The sequence below is a fragment of the Hyaena hyaena genome, unplaced genomic scaffold (assembly GCF_003009895.1).
Source record: "Hyaena hyaena isolate Hyena2069 unplaced genomic scaffold, ASM300989v1 scaffold_7, whole genome shotgun sequence".
NCBI lineage: Eukaryota > Metazoa > Chordata > Mammalia > Carnivora > Hyaenidae > Hyaena > Hyaena hyaena.
In genome coordinates this window covers 2245257-2268238 of record NW_024080639.1, presented here as the reverse complement: position 1 = coordinate 2268238, position 22982 = coordinate 2245257, and the positions used below count along the sequence as shown (strand labels likewise).

General features: G+C 36.2%; 1 protein-coding gene across 8 annotated transcripts in view; it reads left to right on the top strand.

Moving 5' to 3' along the window:
* The window catches only part of CHD9 (chromodomain helicase DNA binding protein 9), a 155792-nt gene that overhangs the window by 63733 nt on the left and 69077 nt on the right, over positions 1–22982 (top strand). For all 8 annotated transcript variants that reach the window (XM_039241375.1, XM_039241365.1, XM_039241356.1 and 5 more), the window contains exons 5-14: positions 143–211; positions 295–350; positions 1021–1138; positions 4418–4504; positions 4698–4835; positions 12474–12595; positions 16197–16440; positions 20558–20734; positions 22129–22272; positions 22393–22648. In XM_039241375.1, the coding sequence (XP_039097306.1) occupies positions 143–211; positions 295–350; positions 1021–1138; positions 4418–4504; positions 4698–4835; positions 12474–12595; positions 16197–16440; positions 20558–20734; positions 22129–22272; positions 22393–22648 (1411 nt within the window). The remainder of the gene's footprint in view (positions 1–142; positions 212–294; positions 351–1020; positions 1139–4417; positions 4505–4697; positions 4836–12473; positions 12596–16196; positions 16441–20557; positions 20735–22128; positions 22273–22392; positions 22649–22982) is intronic.

The following is a 22982-nucleotide window of genomic DNA, read 5'->3' as shown; positions in this document are numbered from 1 at the left end:
GTATTCCTATCATTTAACGCTGCGCCTGGCACTTGTGCTAAATAAACATTTGCTGGATTTTAGTGTGTTCGTAAACCTTCAAAGTGGCAACAAAAGGAGTTCTTAGAATGTGACATTGTATTCTCTTTCCTCTGTCCCATAGGAGAATCCAAGTGAAGAAGATGCTGCAATCGTGGATAAAATCCTGTCTTCTAGAATTATAAAAAAGGAAGTAAGTAATCGCACATTACATTGCACACTTTACATTACACAGCCTGAGCATTACAGTCCTAAGTGTTGATTTTATTTCCTTAGGTATCACCTGGAGTAATGATTGACACAGAAGAATTTTTTGTAAAATACAAGAATTAGTAAGTATCTGAGTTAGAAAAATAATAGAAAATGCTGATTTAACTATAAATTAACATATTTAAATATATTAAGTTAAATTATTATTTTTATTTTACCTGCATTTAAAGGGTTTTATTAGTGCATAACCTTAAAAGGCTGTAACCCCTTTATGTTAAAATTTAAGTGAATTTTTCCCCCGGAAAACACTAATTATTAACATCAAAACGAATCTTTATAAAATACTCTTTTACAAATTATAGACGTTACTTGTTATATTGTTGAACTTTTCAGATTTTATTCCACTTTTTCCTAGACTTAGGTGAAAGAAAATGTTTTAAATAAAATTACATTGGTTTCAAAATCAGTTAGCTTTCTGATCATAACAGAGCTAAAACAGTGAAGAAGTAACTGATAAATCACAACTCGTTGCCCCGATGACTTGGTTTACCATTCTTTCCTGTGTGGCAAATTGTACACGTTTATACTAGTCTTCTCAGGATATAGTGATCACAGTGGCTTTATTTTAGAAATTGTACGGACTCTGTTGACACTAAATGAAATAATGAGCTACCTATTCGTAAAGTTGAGTATTTTGTATTGGATGCTGTGATTAAAAATAAGTCTAAAAAAGCCCCCCAAAACATGGTTTTCTATGTCATTCTAATGTGTTGCTTTTATAAAATTTTTTAGCTCCTATCTTCACTGTGAGTGGGCCACAGAACAGCAGCTTTTGAAAGATAAAAGGATCCAGCAGAAAATCAAACGATTCAAACTGAGACAAGCACAAAGAGCACATTTTTTTGCAGACGTAAGAAAAGGAAATCAATGAAACTATTATGTGTTGAACTCTGAACGCCTGTAGTGTTATTTATCAACAATTTAAGTCTTATTCATTTTAATTCTTAGGCTTCCAAGTTTGATATTTGAATACAAATGCCATCTACGTAATTTTCTCTTCCCAAATTTAGCTTGGAAACTAGCTGCAGCAGGAACACTGATAATTCAGTGTCAGATAACTCTTCTGTTTTTATTTTATTTTATCTTTACTTTTTTCTTGTATTTTTAAATTCACATGTATTTGAATACTTAAGAGTTGAATATGAGTGGGTTAATGTCTGAAAGAATTTTATCAGCAGTTATTCAAGTAATGGAAATGGTCATGTAGCAAATAAATAGAAACTTAAGATTTTTTAGTCCATGAAATATGTTGCATATTTTCTATGCCAGGTTTGTGTGTGTACGAACAAAACATCATAGGAATAATTCATTTGAAAGGTCTCACCTGTTAGTTGATGTCCTTTTCCACTCTAAATTTTTTTACTTTGTTCTTTGAATAGGCTTATTTTAGAGCAGTTTTAGATCCATCTAATTTTTCATTAACATTTTAATTTGAAGATTTTTTTAGAGCTTCTATTTTGAAAAATCTTAAGTTGCAGAAATAGTACAATGAATTCACATGCATATATATCTGCATCTGTATCTGTGTCTTTATAATTGAAGTATAGTTGGCACACGGTGTTATATTACTTTCAGGTGTGACAGTGATTCCACTAGTCTGTGTTACACTGTGTTCACCACAAGTGTAGCTACCGTCCGTTACCATCACAGCACCATTGACTCTATTCCTTATGCTGAACATTTTATTTTCCCACATATATTCTAACAAGATTCCCTAAATGTTAATACTTTACAATGTTTGGTTTTCATGCACATTCCTTCTCCCTCTGCCTCCGTCTCCGCCTCTCTCCCATGTGCATTCCTTTTTTCGTAAACCATTTGAAAGCAAGTTGCAAACACGTCGGTATTTAATTTTTCAAAAATTCTGTTTCATGATAGTATAATTAACATTGATGTAGTATTAGCTCGTCTGCGAATCTTACTCATATTTCACTAATTGCTCCACTATTTTTATAGTAAAAAATGTGTTTTCGTGTTTGTTAAACTGGTCCAGAATCCAGTCCAGCATCATATGTTGAATTGTGTTGTCATGTCTCTTTGAATTGGTCTTTCTTTGTTTTTCATTACTTGGACATTTTTTAAGAGTATAGATGAGGGCACCTGAGTGGCTCAGTCAGTTGATTTCGGCTCAGGTCATGATCCCAGCGTTGTGGGATCCAGCCCCACATTCGACTCTGCACTGAGCATGGAGCCTGCTTAGGATTCTTTTCTTTCCTTTGCCCCTCTCCCCCACTAGTGTGCATTCACTCTTGCTCTCGTACTCTCTCTCTAAAGGAAAAAAAAAAAAAGAGTATAGGTAGTTTATTTTGTAGAATGTACCTAAATTTGCTGTTGTCTGATGCTGCCTCAGGATTCAAGTCATGCATTTTTTAAAAGAACATCACGATATTGTACACCTGAAACTAATCTAATATTGTATGGTAACTACACTGGAATTAAAATAATAAGACCCAGCACAGAAATGATCCTGTAGCCTGTTCTCAAGAAGCCATATCGGGAGGTGCACGATACCCATTTGCCCCATTACTGGTGGTGTTAACTGTAATCACTAGATTATGCTGGTATCTGGCAGATTTTTTCACCATGAAGTTATTGTTACTTCCTTTGTAATTATAAAGTCTACTTTAAAAATTTGATGATTCTAATGACCTACTCAGTTTATGGATGCTGGGAGGTCAAAAATTTTTCACCTCCTCACTCTAATACAGAAATTTCTAATGAGCTAAAGATTTTAGAAGTACTGAATTAATAATCTTTTAATTTTTCTTAAAGACTAATTTTTCTCACTTGACTCAGGTACAACATAAATTGGAACTATGCAGATTGTCTTAAAGTACCTCATTCCCATTCTGATGTTGGGCAGTGCTCTTTGTTACCAAGAGATCCCGAGATGATACTATCATTCAGGAAGGATTTGAGACAGTGAAGAGAACTAAAGACAGAACCATGGAGCACTACAGTATTTAGAGGTTAAGCAGAGGAAGAGAGGCAGCAAAGATAGCCGAGAAGGGCTATTGAAAGTAAGGCATTCAGGAATGAATAGGAAACAGCCAGGCAGACAAGAGAAGGAACAAGAAACTATTCAGAAGAGAGAAGAAGGAGTATAAAAACATGGAGGTTCGCCATAACATGGAGTTTGAAAAGCCTGTGTTTTTGTACTTCGGGAGCATGAAATCTGGGGTACAGCTGGCCAAGCAGTAGGAGATGAGGCTGGAGGAAAAGGTAGGATCCTGTTCATTCCACACAAACCAATGTGGGCCTGATCCCCAAACAAGGGAGGGTCACTGAAGGATTTGAAGCAAGGGAGCCATGGGTAAGATTTATATTTGAGAAGGATCACCCCAGGGTCAGTGTGAAAATGGATTAAAGGGAAGCAAGAAGGTAGTTGAGGACTAGTTAGGAGGTTGTCAAGGTCCAAGTAAGAAGTGATGAAGCAGGGAGAATGAGGAAGGAGGAACCCATCTGAGTTGTAGCTAAAGGCAGAATCTGTAAGAATTGATGACTCAGGAGATGTGGGAGATTAAAAAAAGGAGAAAGAATCTGAGGTGACTTCATGTCTAATTTGTGTAATTGGGAATTAGGGGTGGAGGGAGTACTGTGTTACCATTAACCCAGTAGGAAAGTAGGGGAAAGTAGCATACAGAGGTTGAAGAGTAGATGAGTGCACTTTGAGGTCACTCAGGTAGAGTCTGCATTCACTTATGTAATTGGGTCCTGAGCCCAGGAATCATCAGTAGGTCAAGAATGTTTGATACAACTGAGAGATGAGCCTGCAGGTGAGGTGGTTGGCCCCCAACATGTAGACCTGAGGAAAGTGGCAAAAGAAAGGTACAGAGACCCTTTTCAGAAAATTTTAAAGAATGTGTCTTCTAGAGTAAGCTACTTATCTGAGGTACCTTATTTTTTAATGTTTTTTGGTTGGTTTTATTTATATATAACATGGTGATCATAATACAGATATCTTAGATGTCTTTTGGAAATTAAAAGGGAAGTATCCCATTCACTGAAAACTTAATCAAAATCAAACTTACGTTTGTTCTATAGAAAATAGCTAGTTAAATTGTGCTTATAACGCTTTTAACTTTCTACTTCTTTGTCAAATATTGATCAAGTTACTTTTTAATTATAGATGGAAGAGGAACCATTTAACCCAGACTACGTTGAAGTAGACAGAGTGTTAGAAGTCTCTTTTTGTGAAGATAAAGATACTGGTGAGGTAAATATTTAATTAAAAAAAAAACACAAAACCTAACACTTTTCAAATGTTAAAACCTGCTGTTTTTAAAAAAGTAATGGCCTAAAAACACTGAAAAATGGTTCCTTAGTTTTTATGGATGGAGGGTTAGTATATTCAGACTGTTTCTAGCTACTCTTTTTCAAAATGGTAAAATGAAAACATTCTTTTACAGCCTGTTATTTACTACTTAGTAAAGTGGTGCTCTTTACCATATGAAGATAGTACTTGGGAACTAAAAGAAGATGTAGATGTCGCAAAAATAGAAGAGTTTGAACAGTTACAAGCTTCCAGGCCTGACACAAGACATTTGGTAAGAGCCGCATGTCTTGGACAACTTCATAAAATCATAACACTTCTCTGTTCAATGGATTTAATGTAATCTCTGCATTTGTAATTTTGTTTTTGGCATACTGTGAATACTGTATTCTAAAAATTAATACATACTATCTTATGTATGTTAATTTATTCCTCTAAAAACTGGGTATTCCAGTTTGGGGCTGTCATAAACAATGTGAACATTGAACATTGAGCCCCTTGTGCAAATGTCTGTAAGACAAATCAGAAGTATAATCACTTGGTCAGAGCATATGTGCATTTATAATTTCGATGAACATTTCTTCAGATTTCCCTCCAGGAAAGTTGCAAATGCTTCTGCCCATATCTGAATTTAAGAATGTCCCACTACTTTTTCTCTCAGGCCATTTATAAAAATATCAAGAATAGGGGCTCCTGGGTGGCTAAGTCAGTTATGTGTCCCACTCTTGATTTCAGCTCGGATCATAATCTCCTAGGGTTTGTGAGTTTGAGCCTTGCATTGGACTCCACACTGGCAGTGGGGAGCATGCTTGGGATTCTCTCTCTCTCCTTCCCCCACTCGCTCGCTCTCTCGCTCTCTCTCTCTCTCAAATACATAAACTTAATAAAAAAATATAACAAAAATATCAATTTCAGTGGCGCCTGGGTGGCTCAGTCAGTTAAGCGTTGGACTCTTGATTTCGGCCTAGGTCATGATCTCACGATTGATGAGATGGAGCCCCGTGTCAGGCTCTGTACAGGTCATGCAGAGTTCTCTCTTTCTCTCTCTCTGCCCCTCCCCTGCTTACACACATATACAGTCTCTCTCTCTGTCTCTCAAAGTAAATAAACTTAAAAAAAAAAATGTATCTGTTTCAGCTCTAGGTAATCTCTCTATATGTAATTAAGGAAAAAGCCTTATTACAGTCACCTTTGCCTTCTTTTCTATAAACCAGTTAATTCTCTATAACTAAATAGTTCATCTCCTTCAATAATAGCTTTATTTTAAAAGAACCTGTTGGGGCATCTGGGTGGCTCAGGTCATGATCTCAGGGTTTGTGGGTTCGAGCCCTGCGTTGGGCTCTGTGCTGATGGCTCAGAGCCTGCAGCCTGCTTCAGGTTCTGTGTCTCCCTCTCTCTCTGCCCCTCCCCACTCATGTTCTGTCTGTCTGTCTGTCTGTCTCTCTCTCTCTCAAAAATAAATAAACATTAAAAAAATTTTTAAAGAACCTTTAAGTATATTGGTTTTTTTTTCCTTTAGTGACTACATGAATATCTCTTCCCTGGTCAAAACATAAAAAAACTTGAATAGGTTATTGACTTTTCTAGTACAGGAACTAGAATTCTAGAAGGCTCTGCCAAGTTGTGGTATTGCTAATAATTATATGATGTTTTTACTTTTAATTCCTAAAATTGTTTACTTTCAACCCTAAAACATAGGATTATTGTCTTGTGAATCCAGTTTTGGGGCTAACCAAAAGAAGTTCACAATGGGACGTATTATGATTTTATTAAATATTTTGTCCTGTCCTCTTCCAAATGTAATTTGGTCATACAAATCTCTTACCTCACTGAAGAGGGAATTGATACATGGAAAGGCAGGAGCAGATCTCTTTTCCCTTAGCATCACAGCAAAGAAGTCTGCTGTGAAAAATGTAGAGATGTGACATTAAGAGTAGGAAATAAATTAATTGTTCATAGACTAGATCATATATTTATAATAACTTTGTTCTTTTTAATTTATCTCTCAGTAATATCCATCATCTTTTACCAAGAGAACAGCTGCCTAACCCCTATTCCTTTGACTTCAGAATGCCTTCCCTTGTATGGAGAAGCAAAAGTGTTACCTAGTTAAGGGAGGTGTGGGTCAAGAGATGTAATGGAAGGGAAAGATTTTCTTTTTGGATTCGGGGACTGTACCTCAGTGGTAACCTAGTTTTTAGCCTCATCAATCAGTGATTCTCAGTCAGTTGTACATATCAGAATCACTTGGGAACTTTTTAAAAATTCGAGGTGCCTGGTTTTCTATTTCCTGGCTTCAGAATCAGAATATCTGAGAGCAGACCCCAGGCAAAAGTGTTTTTAAAAAAGATGATTTTGGGGCCTCCTGGGTGGCTCAGTCAGTTAAGTGTTCGATTTCAGCTCAGGTCATGATCTCACAGTTCGTGGGTTCGAGCCCCGCATCGGGCTCTGTGCTGACTGCCAGCTCAGACCCTGGAGCCTGTCTCAGATTCTGTGTCTCCCTCTCTCTCTGACCCTCCCCGGCTCACGCTGTCTCTCTCTCTGTCTCAGAAATAAATAAAACAGTTAAAAAAAAAAATTTAAAAGATGTATTTGATGCACATGACTGCAAAAAACATTGCCTTAGTCCTTGGTAAATACATAAAACAACATATAAAAAACATAAAGAATTTTTAGAGATTCTGGAAATTTAAGTTCACTGGATACCATTTAAGAAATATTTTCTTCAGTAAACCCTGATTGTATTTAGTTACAGCAGAGCTTTAATAGCCAGCTGTTTTCAGATTACTGGTAGCCCATTTTGTTTTTCATTCACAGTTACCATATGCTGACCCTGACCATCCTGGCAATTTTTAGAGGTGTCATTTTGTTGGTTAGGAACAGTATACTCTCATTTGCAAGTGGGACACCATAGGAAACCTTGTGTTTGTTTCTCAGAAACGTATTTTTCCTCCTGAGACCTAGATCCTACTAGTTTGGGGCTAAAACTCTCTCCAACCAACCAGCAATCTTAAAAAAGTTCATGTCTTGGCTATCCAGAATAAATTCATGACAGAGCTTTTTATTACTAGGGAAGAAAAAATATATTGGAAAAGCGTGACTGAAGTATATATGTAAATGATTTTTTTTTTTGCATAGTGTTATGCTTCTAGATTTTTTCTGAAAGGAAAATGTTGTACCATGAATATCAAAGGTGGTATAGAGATGTGTGTTAGAATTAAAATATGAGTTAAAATTCGATATACATCATCCTTTTCAGTCGGTCACCTCTGCAGTAGCCCTGGGGTGTTACCCGGTGAGTCCACATGAACTCCTGAAGAAGAGTCTCTCAGGCCAGCTGTATAGCCTTGTAGGTTTCATGGATGCAAACCCTGTGAGGTTTCAAAGCTGGATGTTTTGGGGGCTCATCTCAGGTTCAGATCTTAAAATTTGGGTTGCCAATATGTGGGATTTAAACCATTTGCTTCTCAGGGAGGAGCTGAGAGTTGTAAGTTCCTTCTTGATTATGGGTCACTACACAAGAGACCGGGATTATGGTGAGATTGTGTCTCAGCTTGTCATACCTGTTTTTTTCTCATTTGCCCGATGTGTAGGAGTTACTCAGCTAGTTGTGGGGTTGCTGTCAGAGGACATTGTTACATATGTAGCTGTAGATTTAGGGTGTATGTGGGAGAAGTTGAGTTCAGATTCCGCCTCTGCCACCATCTTGAACCAGACTCAGCTACATCATCTTTTTAAAAGACAGTTTCATTGAGTTTGAAGCAACATATAATAAATTGCATATATGAAGTGTACGGTTGGGTAAGTTTTGATGTCTAAAACTGTCACTATACTCAAGATAATGAACTGTCCATTACTCCCATATTCTCATGCCCCTTTGTAATCCCTCCTGCCAAAATCTTCCTTCCCCTACTCCCCCATTCTCCTGTAGGCAATTACCTACCTTCCTTATATCACTATCCGTTACTTTAAATGTTCTGTATTTTCATATAGACAGTATACTGTTCTTTTTTGTGTGGCTCCTTTCATATAGCATTTAAGATTCATGTTATTGCATGTATTTATCATTCATTCCTTTGCATTACTGAGTAGTATTTGCTGTCATAGCCCCCAATTTGTTTATCCATTCATCTTTTGATGAATACTTGTATTGGCTATTAGAAATAAGTTATTATAAACCTTAGTATACAAGTCTTTGTCTAGACATGAGCTTTCATGTCTCTTCAATAAATAACCATGAGTAAAACGGCTGGGTCATTAGTTAGGCATTCTGTTTAATTTTTTAAGAGACTGCCAAACTTTTTCCCAATTGGTCATACCATAATACATTCCCCACAGCATTGTATAAGAGTTCTAATTGCTTTACGTCCTTGTCAACACTTGGTATGGACAGTCTTTTTAATCTTAGCTATTCTAATATGTATATAATGGTATGACATTGTGGTTTTATATGCATTTCCTAATGATTAATGTTGTTTAGAATATTTTCATGTGCTTATTTTTCATTAGTGTATCTTCTTCAATAAAGTGCCTATTTAAGTATTTTGCCTATTTTTCATTGACTTGTTTGCTTTCTTATTATTTAGCTCTAAGAATGATTTATATGTTCTAAATGTAAGTCCTTTATCATGATTTATAAATTTTTGCTCCAAGTCTGTGGCTTGTCTTTTCACTGTCTTAACAATGTCTATAAAAGAGAAAAAGTTCCTAATTTTGTTTAAGTCCAGTTCATCTGTCTTTTCCTTATGGATCCCTACTTTTGGTATTATATCTAAGAAATCTTTGCTAGAAGTTTTTTTATTTAGTTTTAGGTAACATTTAGGTCTACGACAAATTTTTTTATATAATTATTTTTTTTTAATTACATCCAAGTTCACATTTAGTGCAACAGTGATTTCAGGAGTAGATTCCTTAGTGCCCCTCACCCATTTAGCACATCCCGCCCCCACAGCCCCTCTAGCAACCCTCTGTTCTCTACATTTAGTGTACATTTATGTTTTCTTCCCTTCCCTGTTTTTATATTATTTTTGCTTCCTTTCCCTCATGTTCATCTGTTTTGTACCTTAAAGTCCTCATATGAGTGAAATCATGATATTTGTCTTTCTCTGACTAATTTCGCTTAGCATCATACCCTCTAGTTCCATCCACATAGTTGCAAATGGCAAAGTTTCATTCTTTTTGATTGCTGAGTAATACTCCATTGTATATCTATCTATCTATCTATATATATATATACACACACCACATCTTCTTTATCCATTCATCTGTCGATGGACATGTGGGCTCTTTCCATACTTTGGCTATTGTCAATAGTGCTGTTCTAAACATCGGGGTGCATGTGTCCCTTTGAAACAGCACACCTGTATCCCTTGGATAGACACCTAGTAGTACAATTGCCTGGTCATAGAGTAGTTCTATTTTTAATTTTTTGAGGAACCTCCATACTTTTTTCCAGAGTGACTGCACCAATTTGCATTCCCACAAGCAGTGCAAAAGAGATACTTTCTCTGCATCCTCGCCAACTTCTGTTGTTGCCTGAGTTGTTAATATAGCCATTCTGACGTGTGAGTTGGTATCTCATTGTGGTTTTGATTCGTATTTCCCTGATGAAGAATGATATTGAGCATTTTTTCATGTGTCGGTTGGCCATCTGGGATGTTTTCTTTGTAGAAATGTCTACTCATGTCTTTTGCCCATTTCTTCCCTGGATTACTTGTTTTTTGGGTGTTGAGTTTGAGAAGTTCTTTATAGATTTTGGATACTAACCCTTTATCTGATAAATCATTTGCAAATATCTTCTCTCATTCTGTCAGTTTTCTTTTAGTTTTGCTAATTGTTTCCTTCGCTGTGCAGAAGTTTTTATTCTGATGAGATCCCAATAGTTCATTTTTGCTTTTGTTTCCCTTGCCTCCAGAGATGTGGTGAGTAAGACGTTTCTGTGGCTGAGGTCAAAGGCGTTTGCCTGCTTTCTCCTCTTGGATTTTGATGGCTTCCTGCCTTACATTTAAGTCTTTCATCCATTTTGAGTTTATTTTTGTGTGTGATGTTAGAAAGTGGTCCAGTTTCATTGTTCTGCATGTCGCTGTCCAGTTTTCCCAGCACCATTTGCTGAAGAGACTGTCTTTATTCCATTGGATATTCTTTCCTGCTTTGCCAAAGATTAGTTGGCCATACATTTGTGGGTCCATTTCTGGGTTCTGTATTCTGTTCCTTTGTTCTAAGTGTCTGTTTTTATGCCAGTACCATACTGTCTTGATGATTACAGCTTTGTAATATAGCTTGAAGTCCAGGATTGTGATGCCTTCAGCTTTGGTTTTCTTTTTCCAGATTGCTTTGGCTATTCGGGGTCTTTTCAGTTTCCATACAAATTTTAGAATTGTTTGTTCTAGCTCTGTCAAGAATGCTAGTGTTATTTTGATAGGGATTGGTAGGTCTATGATGAATTTTTAGTTAATTTTTGTATATAGTACATGTACAGATCAAAGCTCATTTTTTGCTATGGGTATCCTGTTGTTTTAGCATCAATTGGGGGGGGGGGGGGATAAGTATCTTTAGTCCACTAAGTTGCCTGTCCTACTTTGTCAAAAGTCAATGGATTTAATACATGTGGGTGTATTTTTGAATGCTGTGTCCTGTTCCACTGATCTATTTGTTATCTTTACACCAGTTCTACCCAGTCTTGATTCTTTAACTTTTACAAATCTTGAAATCATTATATAAATCCTCCAACTTTATTAATTCTCAGGGTGTTTGGGATATTTCTGGTCTTTTATATTTACATGTGGTTTTAGAATCAGCATGTCAATTTCTACAGAAACATTACTGGGATTTTGGTTGAGTTAGATTGAATCTGTTTTACAGTTGGAAGGAATTAACAACAATGTTGAGTCTCAGTCTCTGAGAGTCTGTTTATATACATCTTCTTTCATAATTTAATTTCTCTCAGCAGTGTTTTATAGTTTTAAATATACCAGTCTTACATGACTTTTGTGATATATCTTCCTAAATAGTGCATATTTTGGATATTGTCCTACGATGGTATTTTTTAATGTGTTTATAATTGTTTCTACAATGGTAGGATATATTTTTCTGTATATTGATCTTATATCATGCAATCTTGCTAATAAAATCACTTTTTAGTTTAACTTTGTTGTAGATTCCATAGGATTTGTCCATAGACAAATCATGTCTTCTATGAATTTAGTTTTACCTCTTCATTTCTAATCTTAATGCCTTATTTCTTTTAATTGATTGCACATGTTAGAACCTGTAGTACAGTGTTGAATAAAAGTGGGGACAGTGGACATGCTTACCTTTTTCCAGTCTTAAGGAGAAAGCATTCAGTCTTTAACCATTAAGTATGATGTTAACTTTGGCTCTTTTCTTAGATGTACCTTATCAGATGAGGAAGTTCCCATCTATTCAAACTTTAATTAGTATTTTTATCAGGAATAAGTGTTGGGCTTTTTAAATCCCTTTTCCACATCTTTTGAGATTACCTATTTTTGTTTTTAGTCTGTCGATCAACATTGATTAATTTTTAAATTTAAACTACCTTCCATTCCTTGGAAAAATTCACTTGGTCATGATCCTTTTCAGTATTGGATCCCGTTTGTTAAAATTGTGTTGTGAATTTTTGCTTCTGTATTCATTAGGTTATTTGTAGTGAGTTTTTGTAATATCATTGATTTTAGTATCAGGGCTTCATGGAATGAGTTGACATATGCTGCCTTCTTCATTTTTGTGGAAGAGTTTGTGCAGAACTAATTTCATCTTTAGATATTTGTAAAATTTTGTCATAACACCATATAATGTTATGTTTCTATAATTAAAAGCAATACTTTTACCATGTATGAGATATATGGAAGATTAAAAAATTCTGAAATACATCCTTCTTTGTTTCTCTACAAAGGATCGTCCTCCTGCTAATATTTGGAAAAAAATTGATCAATCCAGGGACTATAAAAATGGCAATCAACTCAGGGAATATCAACTGGAAGGACTCAACTGGCTCTTATTCAATTGGTACAATAGGTATGTAGTATATCTTAATAGAAGAAAATTTAGTGTGTTGTTTTATTATATGTGTCAAAATATGTTATATAAGCTAAGTGCTGATGTTGCTATATTGTTACTTTCATGGAATTTTTATAATTGAACGTGAGAATACCTCAGGAAATTAGGTAAGTTATAATTTAGGATTTTGACTTCAGCTCTTTCCTTTAAAGGTACGCCAATCAGATGATTAATTAAGATGATTAATAATAAAATTTGAAATACCTTTCTTACTGTCACAAAAACATCTGTTATGTTACAGAATATTTTTCTCTTTATCAGTTTATACTGCTGTCTGCCAGAAATTGAATCTGATTAGTAAAGTGTGAGCAGTTATATCAGTAAGAATTAGGTAGGTCTGTTGTTTAAGTCTTCAAAGAAGCAGATTGTCCACAATTGATGAGGAGTAGAAATCAAAATATAAGGGGCGCCTGGGTCGCTCAGTCAGTGGAGCATGCAACTCTCTCAGTCTCAGGGTCATGAGTTCAAGCCCCACGCTGTGCATCGAGCCTACTTTAAAAAAAAAAAAGAAAAGATATCAAAATATAAGAACCTAGTAATAAATTTGCCCCTTTAATTATTTTCCAAGTTGTTCAAAATGCTGTGGAATGTTATCTCACTTTTTTACTGAGAGGAAAAGATAATTGCAAAAGAAGTGAAAAACGGACCCATGATTGATAAAGTGTGGTGGCGTATACAAAAGAGCAAACAAAGCATTATTAGTAGTAATAATAGCAAAAATTTGATGATGCTTTTATTCAGAATCATTCTTCTGTGTTCTTACTCCTCACTTGGTTCTTCTGAGTTGTGGGGAGTAATGGGATAATGGGGAGTCATGAGACATAGTTACATGGAGTTAGGGGTGACCTGTTACCTCTCACAGCACTCTTTCTTCCAGTTTATATTTTCTAAATATTGACTATCATTTTTCCCAAGAGAACCTTCCAGGGAAAATAGTTAACAGAATGTTGGTTTACTTGTATTCCCGCATCAGTACCTTTCCCCATGTGCTCCATTGCTTGTTTTAAACTTTCAGCACTTCCCTCAGGCCCTCTGTCACAGCCCGGCCCTCCTCCCCTGTGTGACTGCTCCACAGAGGAGCCCGGCCCGCCTCCACAGTCAGGCTCGAGGCTCGCTTCGTAGCTTTTCTTACCTGGTCCTCATGTCCCGGAAGTTAAAAGGTGCCTCCCCAGGACAAAGGCTCAGGCTGCCACCTTCGTTCTTGACATGCAGCTTACCCAGTTTTCTCAGGACCTCACTTCTGTCCACTCTCCCCCCACTCCCACATCTTCAAGCCCTCTCAAGACTAGTGCTGTCCCTTCACTCTGCCAACAAATCTGGGTTTAACCTGTCATAGAAATACAAGAAAGAAAAAGATAAACCTTCTCTTCTTGGCTCTGTTTCCCTGTCTGGCTGCCTTGAGCCCTCTTTGTAATTTCTAGGAAGAACAGCCCATACAGACTCTTCCCATTTCCTCATCTCTAGCTCTCTTTAAACCTGTTGTTTGGATTTGATTTTCTATGTTTGTAATGCTCTGTTTCCCAATCCGCGGGGTACTTTTTAGCCCTAATTTACTGTGTCCTTGCTGCTGTGGGTGTTAGTTGCTCCTTCTCTAAACTTTCCCCCATTTTTGCCCCCAGCAGCTTCCATAGTGTGACTCTGTCCAGACCCTGTGACTTTCAGGTCTGCTGGTTTTCCTTCTTCTGCCTACCCTTTCAGTGTTGCTTTTCTTCCTGAAGTTCCTCTTTTGTTCTCTGCTAGTACAGGTTTGTTCTCCACACCCTCCCTGTGCCTTCACTTATCAACAACATCCTAATGGTCTCCTATCTCTATCTCTAACTAAGGCCTTGAACTCACTCCAAGCCCTTATTTCTGTTTGCCTCTTGTTATCCTTAAAGTCTATCTCACCAACTCTTTAAACACAAAATTCAAAATTAACCGTATCATTTCCTGATTCCTCCATACCAAACTTATTCTTCCTCCATATTTTGTATTTCAGTTAAGAATAACATGATTCATGGGCACCTGGCCAGCTCAGTCAGTAGAGCATGCAACTCTTGATCTCAGGATTATGAGTTCATGCCCCATGTTGGGCATGGAGCCCACTTAAAAAATAATAATACTAATAATGCAATTCGTTTAGTCACCCAGACTCAAATCTGGCTGTCATCCAACACCATGTATATCTGGTTTGGCCACTAAGTCCAAATCATTCCAAATCTTAATTAACTTTCTCTCCTCTTTGTCCCCCCCTCCCTTAGTCCAAGTGGCCACCATTGTTTCCTGCATTATTACAGTACTTCGCCAATTAGTGTCCCAGCTTCTAGTCACCTCACCTTCGAATAACCACAGCAGAACCTGAGTAAACTTCAAAATACAAACCCAGTCTCATCATGTTTCTTTAAAACTTTTCACTGACTCCCATTGTATAACACAATGATGTCTAACCTTCTTTATGTATGACCTCTTCATATCTTAGTAATACCCTCCTTGTTTTACCCTCATCTCAAAATCATATTTGTAGTCTCCCAGTTGATCTTGTTCTTCATACCTCTACTCCTTGGCTGTGCTCTCTGGCAAAATCCTACCTGTTACTAACCTCCTCTCTGAAAGGGATCTCTTCTACCATCTCTTTTTGCCAGAGTTGGACCCTTACTCTTCTGAGCTTCTTAATAAACTTCACTCTGATGATTCGCAACTGGCCATATATTACCATCATCTGTAGAACTTTTTTCAAAAAAAAATGGGGCGCCTGGGTGGCTTAGTCGGTTAAGCGTCCGACTTTCACTTAGGTCATGATCTCGCGGTTCGTGGGTTCGAGCCCCGCGTCGGGCTCTGTGCTGACTGCCAGCTCAGAGCCTGGAGCCTCTTTCGGAGTCTGTGACTCCCTCTCTCTCTGACCCTCCCCTGCTCACGCTGTCTGTCTGTCTGTCTGTCTCTCTCCTAGAAATAAATAAAAAATATTAAAAAAAAAAAAATTGTAGGTGCTTTTATCCTACTCCATTCACATTGAATCATAATGTGTAGAAGGAAAGCCCTGGGTATCTGTGTTTCTTTCAGGCTTTTACGTTCTTCTAATGCATAGCCCAAGTTGAAAATCAGTGCTGTATTTGTGCTTCTATGATAGCACATTGCATGACTATTTATTTATTTATTTGCATGTCTGCTTCTTTGATAGATATAAGCCCCTGGAAGGCAGAGAACATGTTCTATTTCTTTTGTATCCCATCTTCTCATACTGTCCCTGAGATATAGAAGGTATTTAATAGTTGCTTCCTGAAAAAATTCTATATGTAGTTTGCCTTCCTCTTGCCATTTCATCCTTTGACAAAATGATACCTCTAACAGGTGATATCTTTATTTTGGAGCTACAAAAATCTAGTTTTCCCTCTTCAGGATTATAATAAGATTATAATTTTATATATATAAATAATGATATGTATTTTAGCAACTTTTATGTTTTTACAGATGCAAGTATTTTAACTTGATCTTTGCTCATTTTTGTATATTTATCTTTAAGAACATTGTAGTGTACAGAAAAACCCAATGTATATATGGACGATATATTTGTTTATTTCAGACGAAACTGCATTTTAGCAGATGAAATGGGTCTTGGCAAAACCATTCAATCAATTACATTCCTCTACGAAATCCTTCTGACTGGTATAAGAGGACCTTTCCTGATTATTGCTCCACTTTCTACTATTGCAAACTGGGAGAGAGAATTCCGTACATGGACTGATATTAATGTTGTGGTTTATCATGGGAGCCTGATTAGCAGACAGATGATACAGCAATATGAGATGTACTTCAGGGACTCACAGGTGTGTTGCTGGTGATTTTGTTCGTTGTTTGAAAGGTCAGGTTTGAAAAAGCTAATTACTACACATTCATTATTTTCAAATTTAGGATGGATTTTATTTGCCTACCAACATCTTAGTTCAGTCTTTTTATTTGCCCTATCTATTTTCCAGTAAATTTTAGTAGCTGAAGAGAACAATGACAAGGAATTAGGTTCATGTTCTAGTTCACTATAAAGTGTGCTGATTTATACAAATGTACTAAATTTGATTATAGCCCTAATTCTTCAACTAGAATAGTTATTTTCCTAATTGCTTTTAAATGCATATTAAATTTATTTTTAGAATTATATCTGTCTCTTTGATCATCCTCCAGTTTTTTCCCTCCATTTTAAGAATTTAAATCTTCAGTGAACACAGTGGGTTTATATGCTTATTCATATGAAACCATAGGTTCTCTTTCATGTTCAAAGGATTTTGATTTTTAGACATATTTTAAAGTGTGGCTTGTTTGTTTTGTATGCAGATACAAGCACACCTCTATATCTTTTTCCCCTTTGGATTGGTTATTCCAGTACTCTGGCGGTTTGGTGGCTTTTTTCTCCCCCTGAATCCTAAAGGCACATTTTCTGTTTTACTTTGGTCTCTTATTCTTTAACAGGAGACTTCTTATTTTTCAACTAAATACACACAACATAAAATTAAGAGATGATATCATAATAAAGAATTTTCTAGCAGAAAGTTCAGTCTAGAAAGCATTACGTGCTAGTTGCAGTTCTGAGTGGTAATAGGACTCTTTTAGATTAAGAATTTTATTAAGAAATAATAAAGTCAATAAAAACACAGTTCACACAAAATTATACTTTTTAATTGGAATAGGTTTATTGCCTCAAACTCTGCCTCAGTAGCACCTTAACATTTTATTTTTCTTTCACTAATTCTTTTATTTTATAAGAATCATTATAACATATAGCCCGGTCAAGGGATATGATGCAGGTTGAAGTAAGGTAATGCACCCAGCTTTCTACTGCTTTTCTTCCCAATTGTAACAGATTTTCTACCTATTGGAGGCTGAGAATGGATGAATTGATTTAGTTCCTTCAACCTCATTGTCCCTCTTACTTTTATGGTTGAAACAATTACATTTCCTATGAAATTAAGCATCTGTTTAACCCCTTAGTTATTCCTCAGTTTTATTGAAACTGTCACCTTTGTACCTTTCAAGCCTATGACATTTCAGTTGGATTATAGTTTGATTTCCTTCTATAGTGTTTTATTCTTCCCAATCATACATTTGTAGAATTTAAGAGGTGTATGGTATCATAGAATATATATAGAGAAGGTATAATTAAAATTTTAGGAGTTTAAAGATGTTTAACACGGTTATAATTTTAATATATGTCTCATATAAACTTGATATAAACATGATAACCAAAAACGCTAAAAGATTCTTGATGTGTTATAAACTGAATAGAATATGTTAAATATTATATTTTTGTTGTAAATGTTATACGTTCTAGAAGAATACTTTCTAACACGTTGAAAATTTTAAAAGGTAAAAATGTTTCCTTTAAAAATGAAATAAATAGAATTGTGCTTTAAATACAGATTAAACTTTGAGCTAACTCTTTCAGGTATATTTTAACATAAATTAATTGAATACGTACCTTCTGCTTTTTCGACTTATTTAATAGCTTGACATCATAGTAGTAATAAAATTATGCTAACATTTTCTGACTTACCCTGAAAAAAGTAACAGAGATAAGAACACTAATAATCACAAACATTTATTGAGTATTTATCATGTGCCAGGCAGTATGCCTTACATTTTAGATACAGTATTTCACTTACTATTTGTAATGCCTACCTTGTAAATAGGTAATAACATTAGCCCCATTTATAAATGAGGAAACTGAGGTAGAAAGAAGTTATATAGTTTTCTCCAAAATCCCAGCAAAACTAGGATTAATAAACCCAGGTTACTTAGACTCAAAAGCTCTTATTCTTAAACATTGTGTTTCCCTTTAACTGAAAGCATTCTATCCCAGGTTGTTAGAGCTGTATAAATGCCATGGCCTTAAACTTTACCCCTGTTCTAATAATAATCTACTGGATCAATTTGATGGCCATGATATATTTCAATAGTAGGAATTAAACTCTAAATCAGAATATACAGGGGCGCCTGGGTGGCTTAGTCGGTTAAGCGTCCGACTTTCGCTTAGGTCATGATCTCACGGTTCGTGGGTTCGAGCCCCGCGTCGGGCTCTGTGCTGACTGCCAGCTCAGAGCCTGGAGCCTGTTTCAGTCTGTGACTCCCTCTCTCTGACCCTCCCCTGTTCACGCTGTCTCTCTCTCTCCTAGAAATAAATAAAATATAAAAAAAAAAAAATTAAAAAAAAAATCAGAATATACAATCTTTCTTAACCCTTCATTTCTCCTGATCCCTAATAGTTTTCAGTTGATAGTTTTTAGTTTTCAGTCCCATTTAAATATTCCCTTGACTTGGCTTCCAGGATATTGTACTGTCCTATATCATCACCCATTCTTTCTCAAGCCCCTTTTATTGGTTCCTTTTTATCTTCCCTATCTGAACTTGGGGGTGACCCAGAGCTCTGTCTTCAGATACTTACATATCCATACTCATTCCATCAGAGGTTCCATTCAGTCCTACAACTTGAATCCCATCTATACTGCTAGAAACTCCCAAATCTTATCACGAACTCTCTCCTCTTTCCTGAATTCCAGAGTCCTATCCAAATGCCTGTTCAACTATTCCACTTGGATATCTAGTAGTTGTCTCAAATATAACATGTCCAAAATCCTGAATTTTCTCTTTGTAGTAAATAGTAGCACCACCTTCTGGTTGTTCAAGCTAAAAAATTCTGCAGTTAAGCTTGAATACTCTTTTTATCTCATTTTATACCTATCCTTTAGCAAACCCTGTGGGCTCTCCCTTCAAAATACATCTAGAACTGAATATTTCTCATGACTTCCAATGATGCTCTCTTGCTTGGATTAATATGGCAGTCCCTTAACTGTCTCTATGATCTGTCCTTGGCCTCTTTCAGACTATTTTTTCCCTTAAATGGTCTCTATCATCTGTCCTTAGCCTCTTTCAGACTATTTTTTACCACAGAAGCCAAAACTATTCTTTTAAAATATATGTCAAACCATGGCACTTCTTGTCCCAAAACCCTCCAATAGCTTCTTGCTCAGAGAAAGAACTAAGTCCTTAGTACACTTTCAAGTCTGAGTACAGCTTCATCCCCTCCACACTCAATGGGTTTCAACCACTCGGCATTCTTACTATTATGTGAAGACGGCCAAAGATACTCCCATATGAGGGCCTTCACACTTGGCTACTCCTTCCAAGAATGCTTTCTCCACTAGACCTCTGGGTATCACCTGGGTTTCTCCCTCATCTTCAGGACTTTGCTCAAATGTCACTTCTTAGTAATGGCCTCCCAGCCAATTCATAACATTATAGTGGTCACCTCTGATCCCATACTTACTCTTTATCCCAGTTTTATTTCACAGCCCTTAGTACTTCCTAACTTAAAAAAAAAATTTTTTTTTCTTAATGGCTATGTGGCATTTGAATAATTGGAATGTAAGTTCCACTTGGATAATTATTTGTATTTTATTTACTGCCATATCTCCAGCATCTAGAACAAGGTCTGGCACATAGACACTCAATAAATATTTGCTGAATGAACAACTCAGGTGGTTAATTTTGATGTCAACTATTTATTTGCCATTGATGTGTGAATGCATGGCTGTAAACAATAAACACTCAAATTGAAATTTTACTGGCCAGTTTTGTAATGGCCATTTCTTTCTTGATCTAAAATTATTACTATAACTCTTAAAAACTATAAAACATTTTATCAGGGAATACTTATTTGAATATAATTATAAATTAAATCATTGTGTTGGTATACATTTTTTATTATTCTTGAAAACACTAATACAGTTTTAATGCTAAACCTCATTTAAAGAAAATATATGCATATATAAAAATTTCAGTGGAAAATGTTTTGTAGCAGATGTCTTTAGATGTGTTTGTATGCAATTTGACAGGAATTAAAAATTGTGATGAAGACATTCTAGCAAATTACTGTATTTGATAATAAATTTCTAGGGGCGTATCATTCGAGGAGCTTACAGATTCCAAGCCATCATCACCACTTTTGAAATGATTCTTGGTGGCTGTGGAGAGCTTAATGCAATTGAATGGCGTTGTGTGATTATTGATGAAGCACATAGGTTAAAAAATAAAAATTGTAAACTTCTTGAAGGTCTGAAGCTCATGAATCTGGTAAGTAACTTATCATTATTTTGACTTCATTCAGTTTCCTAGCTAATTAGTGAAATGCAGAGGAAGAGAACTAACGCTAAACGTACTCCTTTTTCAATTTTAAAGTATGGGTATATCTGATTTCGGTCTGTGCTGAGGTTTTTTTATGTTTCCTGTTTTGGTTTAATTACTAAGGAACAAAATTTCACATGCTTAGCATATGTTGGTTATAATTAATAAATGGGATTTTTAAAAGTCATCTTCTTGCTAGTGTGTTTGCTTATTTCAAATCTGAGTCTTTTGCATTTTTTTAACATTTTCATTTCATTAACTTCACATAATTAGTACATGGACCCCTGAACAAATAACTCCAGTATGCAAAACTACATACAAGAAAGCATTGAAGTCCTCCTTTTTAATCCCCATTGATACCCACCCTGTAGTTCCACTTCCTGCTCCAGTATTTATAGATTAGTGTGTGTCTTTCTAGACGGAACATTTACTGCCATATACATGCTTATGCAGATATACAGGTACACATACAAATATTTAGCTTGGGAATTTTAGAGATACTGTCAAATCAAATTTTAAAAGATAATTCATACTATCATTAGAAATACCTTGTCTGGGGCGCCTGGGTGGCTTAGTCGGTTAAGCGTCCGACTTTCGCTTAGGTCATGATCTCGCGGTTTGTGGGTTCGAGCCCCGCGTCGGGCTCTGTGCTGACTGCCAGCTCAGAGCCTGGAGCCTGTTTCACAGTCTGTGTCTCCCTCTCTCTCTGACCCTCCCCTGTTCACGCTGTCTCTCTCTCTCTCCTAGAAATAAATAAAAATATTTAAAAAAAAAAAGAAAAAAAAGAAAGGAATACCTTGTCTGTTTCCTCTTACTATTATGTTTAATTTGTAATGCAACTCTAGTTTAGAAGCATGTTCCAGTCAGCTCTTCATATTGTTGCATTGTAGCCTTAATGATCTGAGAATTGTATTTCTGTGAAGTCAAGTGATGATTAGCCACATTACAAAGAATGAGAACCATTTTGTGTACAAATCACCATACCAAGAATGGTTGAGTACAGAAGAAACAAATACTTTCTTTGTACTTGAAAGGTCTAGTTCTTTGAGAAAATCTAAAATATGCTTCTTAATTATTTAGAACTTTTCTTTTAAAGCATGAATAAGTAAAAATAACCTGCAGAGAGAAGTATTACGAGAATGATAATAGTTTTTCAAAAGCCAATTGAGAAAGTAAATTAGTGAAGATTTGTGAGTAGCGATGTATTTTGAGTTTACTCTTAAAAATTATGGTTGGAAAAGATACTTGCTTTTGAAAAACACTGAATATTTGATAACCTGTGTCAGCTTTCATATAATTTTAGTACTGTGGTATGTGACATGAATTCTTCTTGCTTCATGTAGGAACACAAGGTGCTTTTGACTGGCACGCCTCTCCAAAATACAGTTGAAGAACTATTCAGTCTTCTTCACTTTCTAGAACCTTTAAGGTTTCCTTCTGAATCAACATTTATGCAAGAATTTGGGGACCTCAAGACAGAAGAACAGGTATCCTCCTTGGTCTTTGTAAACAGATGCATCAAATCTCTTATCACTGTGATCGTGTATATGTATTTGTAACTAAATGCGCATATACGCTATGTATCTTTTCATCATTTTCTTATACAGGTGCAAAAACTTCAGGCTATCCTGAAACCTATGATGTTGAGGCGATTGAAAGAAGATGTGGAGAAGAAGCTGGCACCAAAGGAAGAAACGATCATTGAAGTGGAACTTACTAACATTCAAAAGAAATACTATCGGGCTATTTTGGAGAAGAACTTCTCCTTTTTATCCAAAGGAGCAGGGCAGACCAATGTGCCTAACTTGGTCAATACCATGATGGAGCTCAGGAAGTGCTGCAATCATCCATATCTTATCAAAGGTAGCTATAAAGGATTACAAGCAAATACTATTTCTTTGAACAAGTGCTCATGAATAAACAACAGCAACAACAACAACCAACAGTAGCAGTGGCTATTACAAGGAAAGGCAGTGACGCACCACTCTGGTGTTTGAGCATCTGGCTGCCCCATGATCACATGTGAGGTTGCAGGGGCAGGACTTGCCTTTGGTCTACTGTGGACTGGAATTTCCCCTGCAGTAGAATCCTCCTTGTGGGCAGAGACAGCACAGCCTACTTTTGGGCCTCTGGATTTACATTTTTCTTCTTCCTGGTCTCTTTGCAGTCCAGGTCTCCAGTTAGTGTCTCAGTTTTT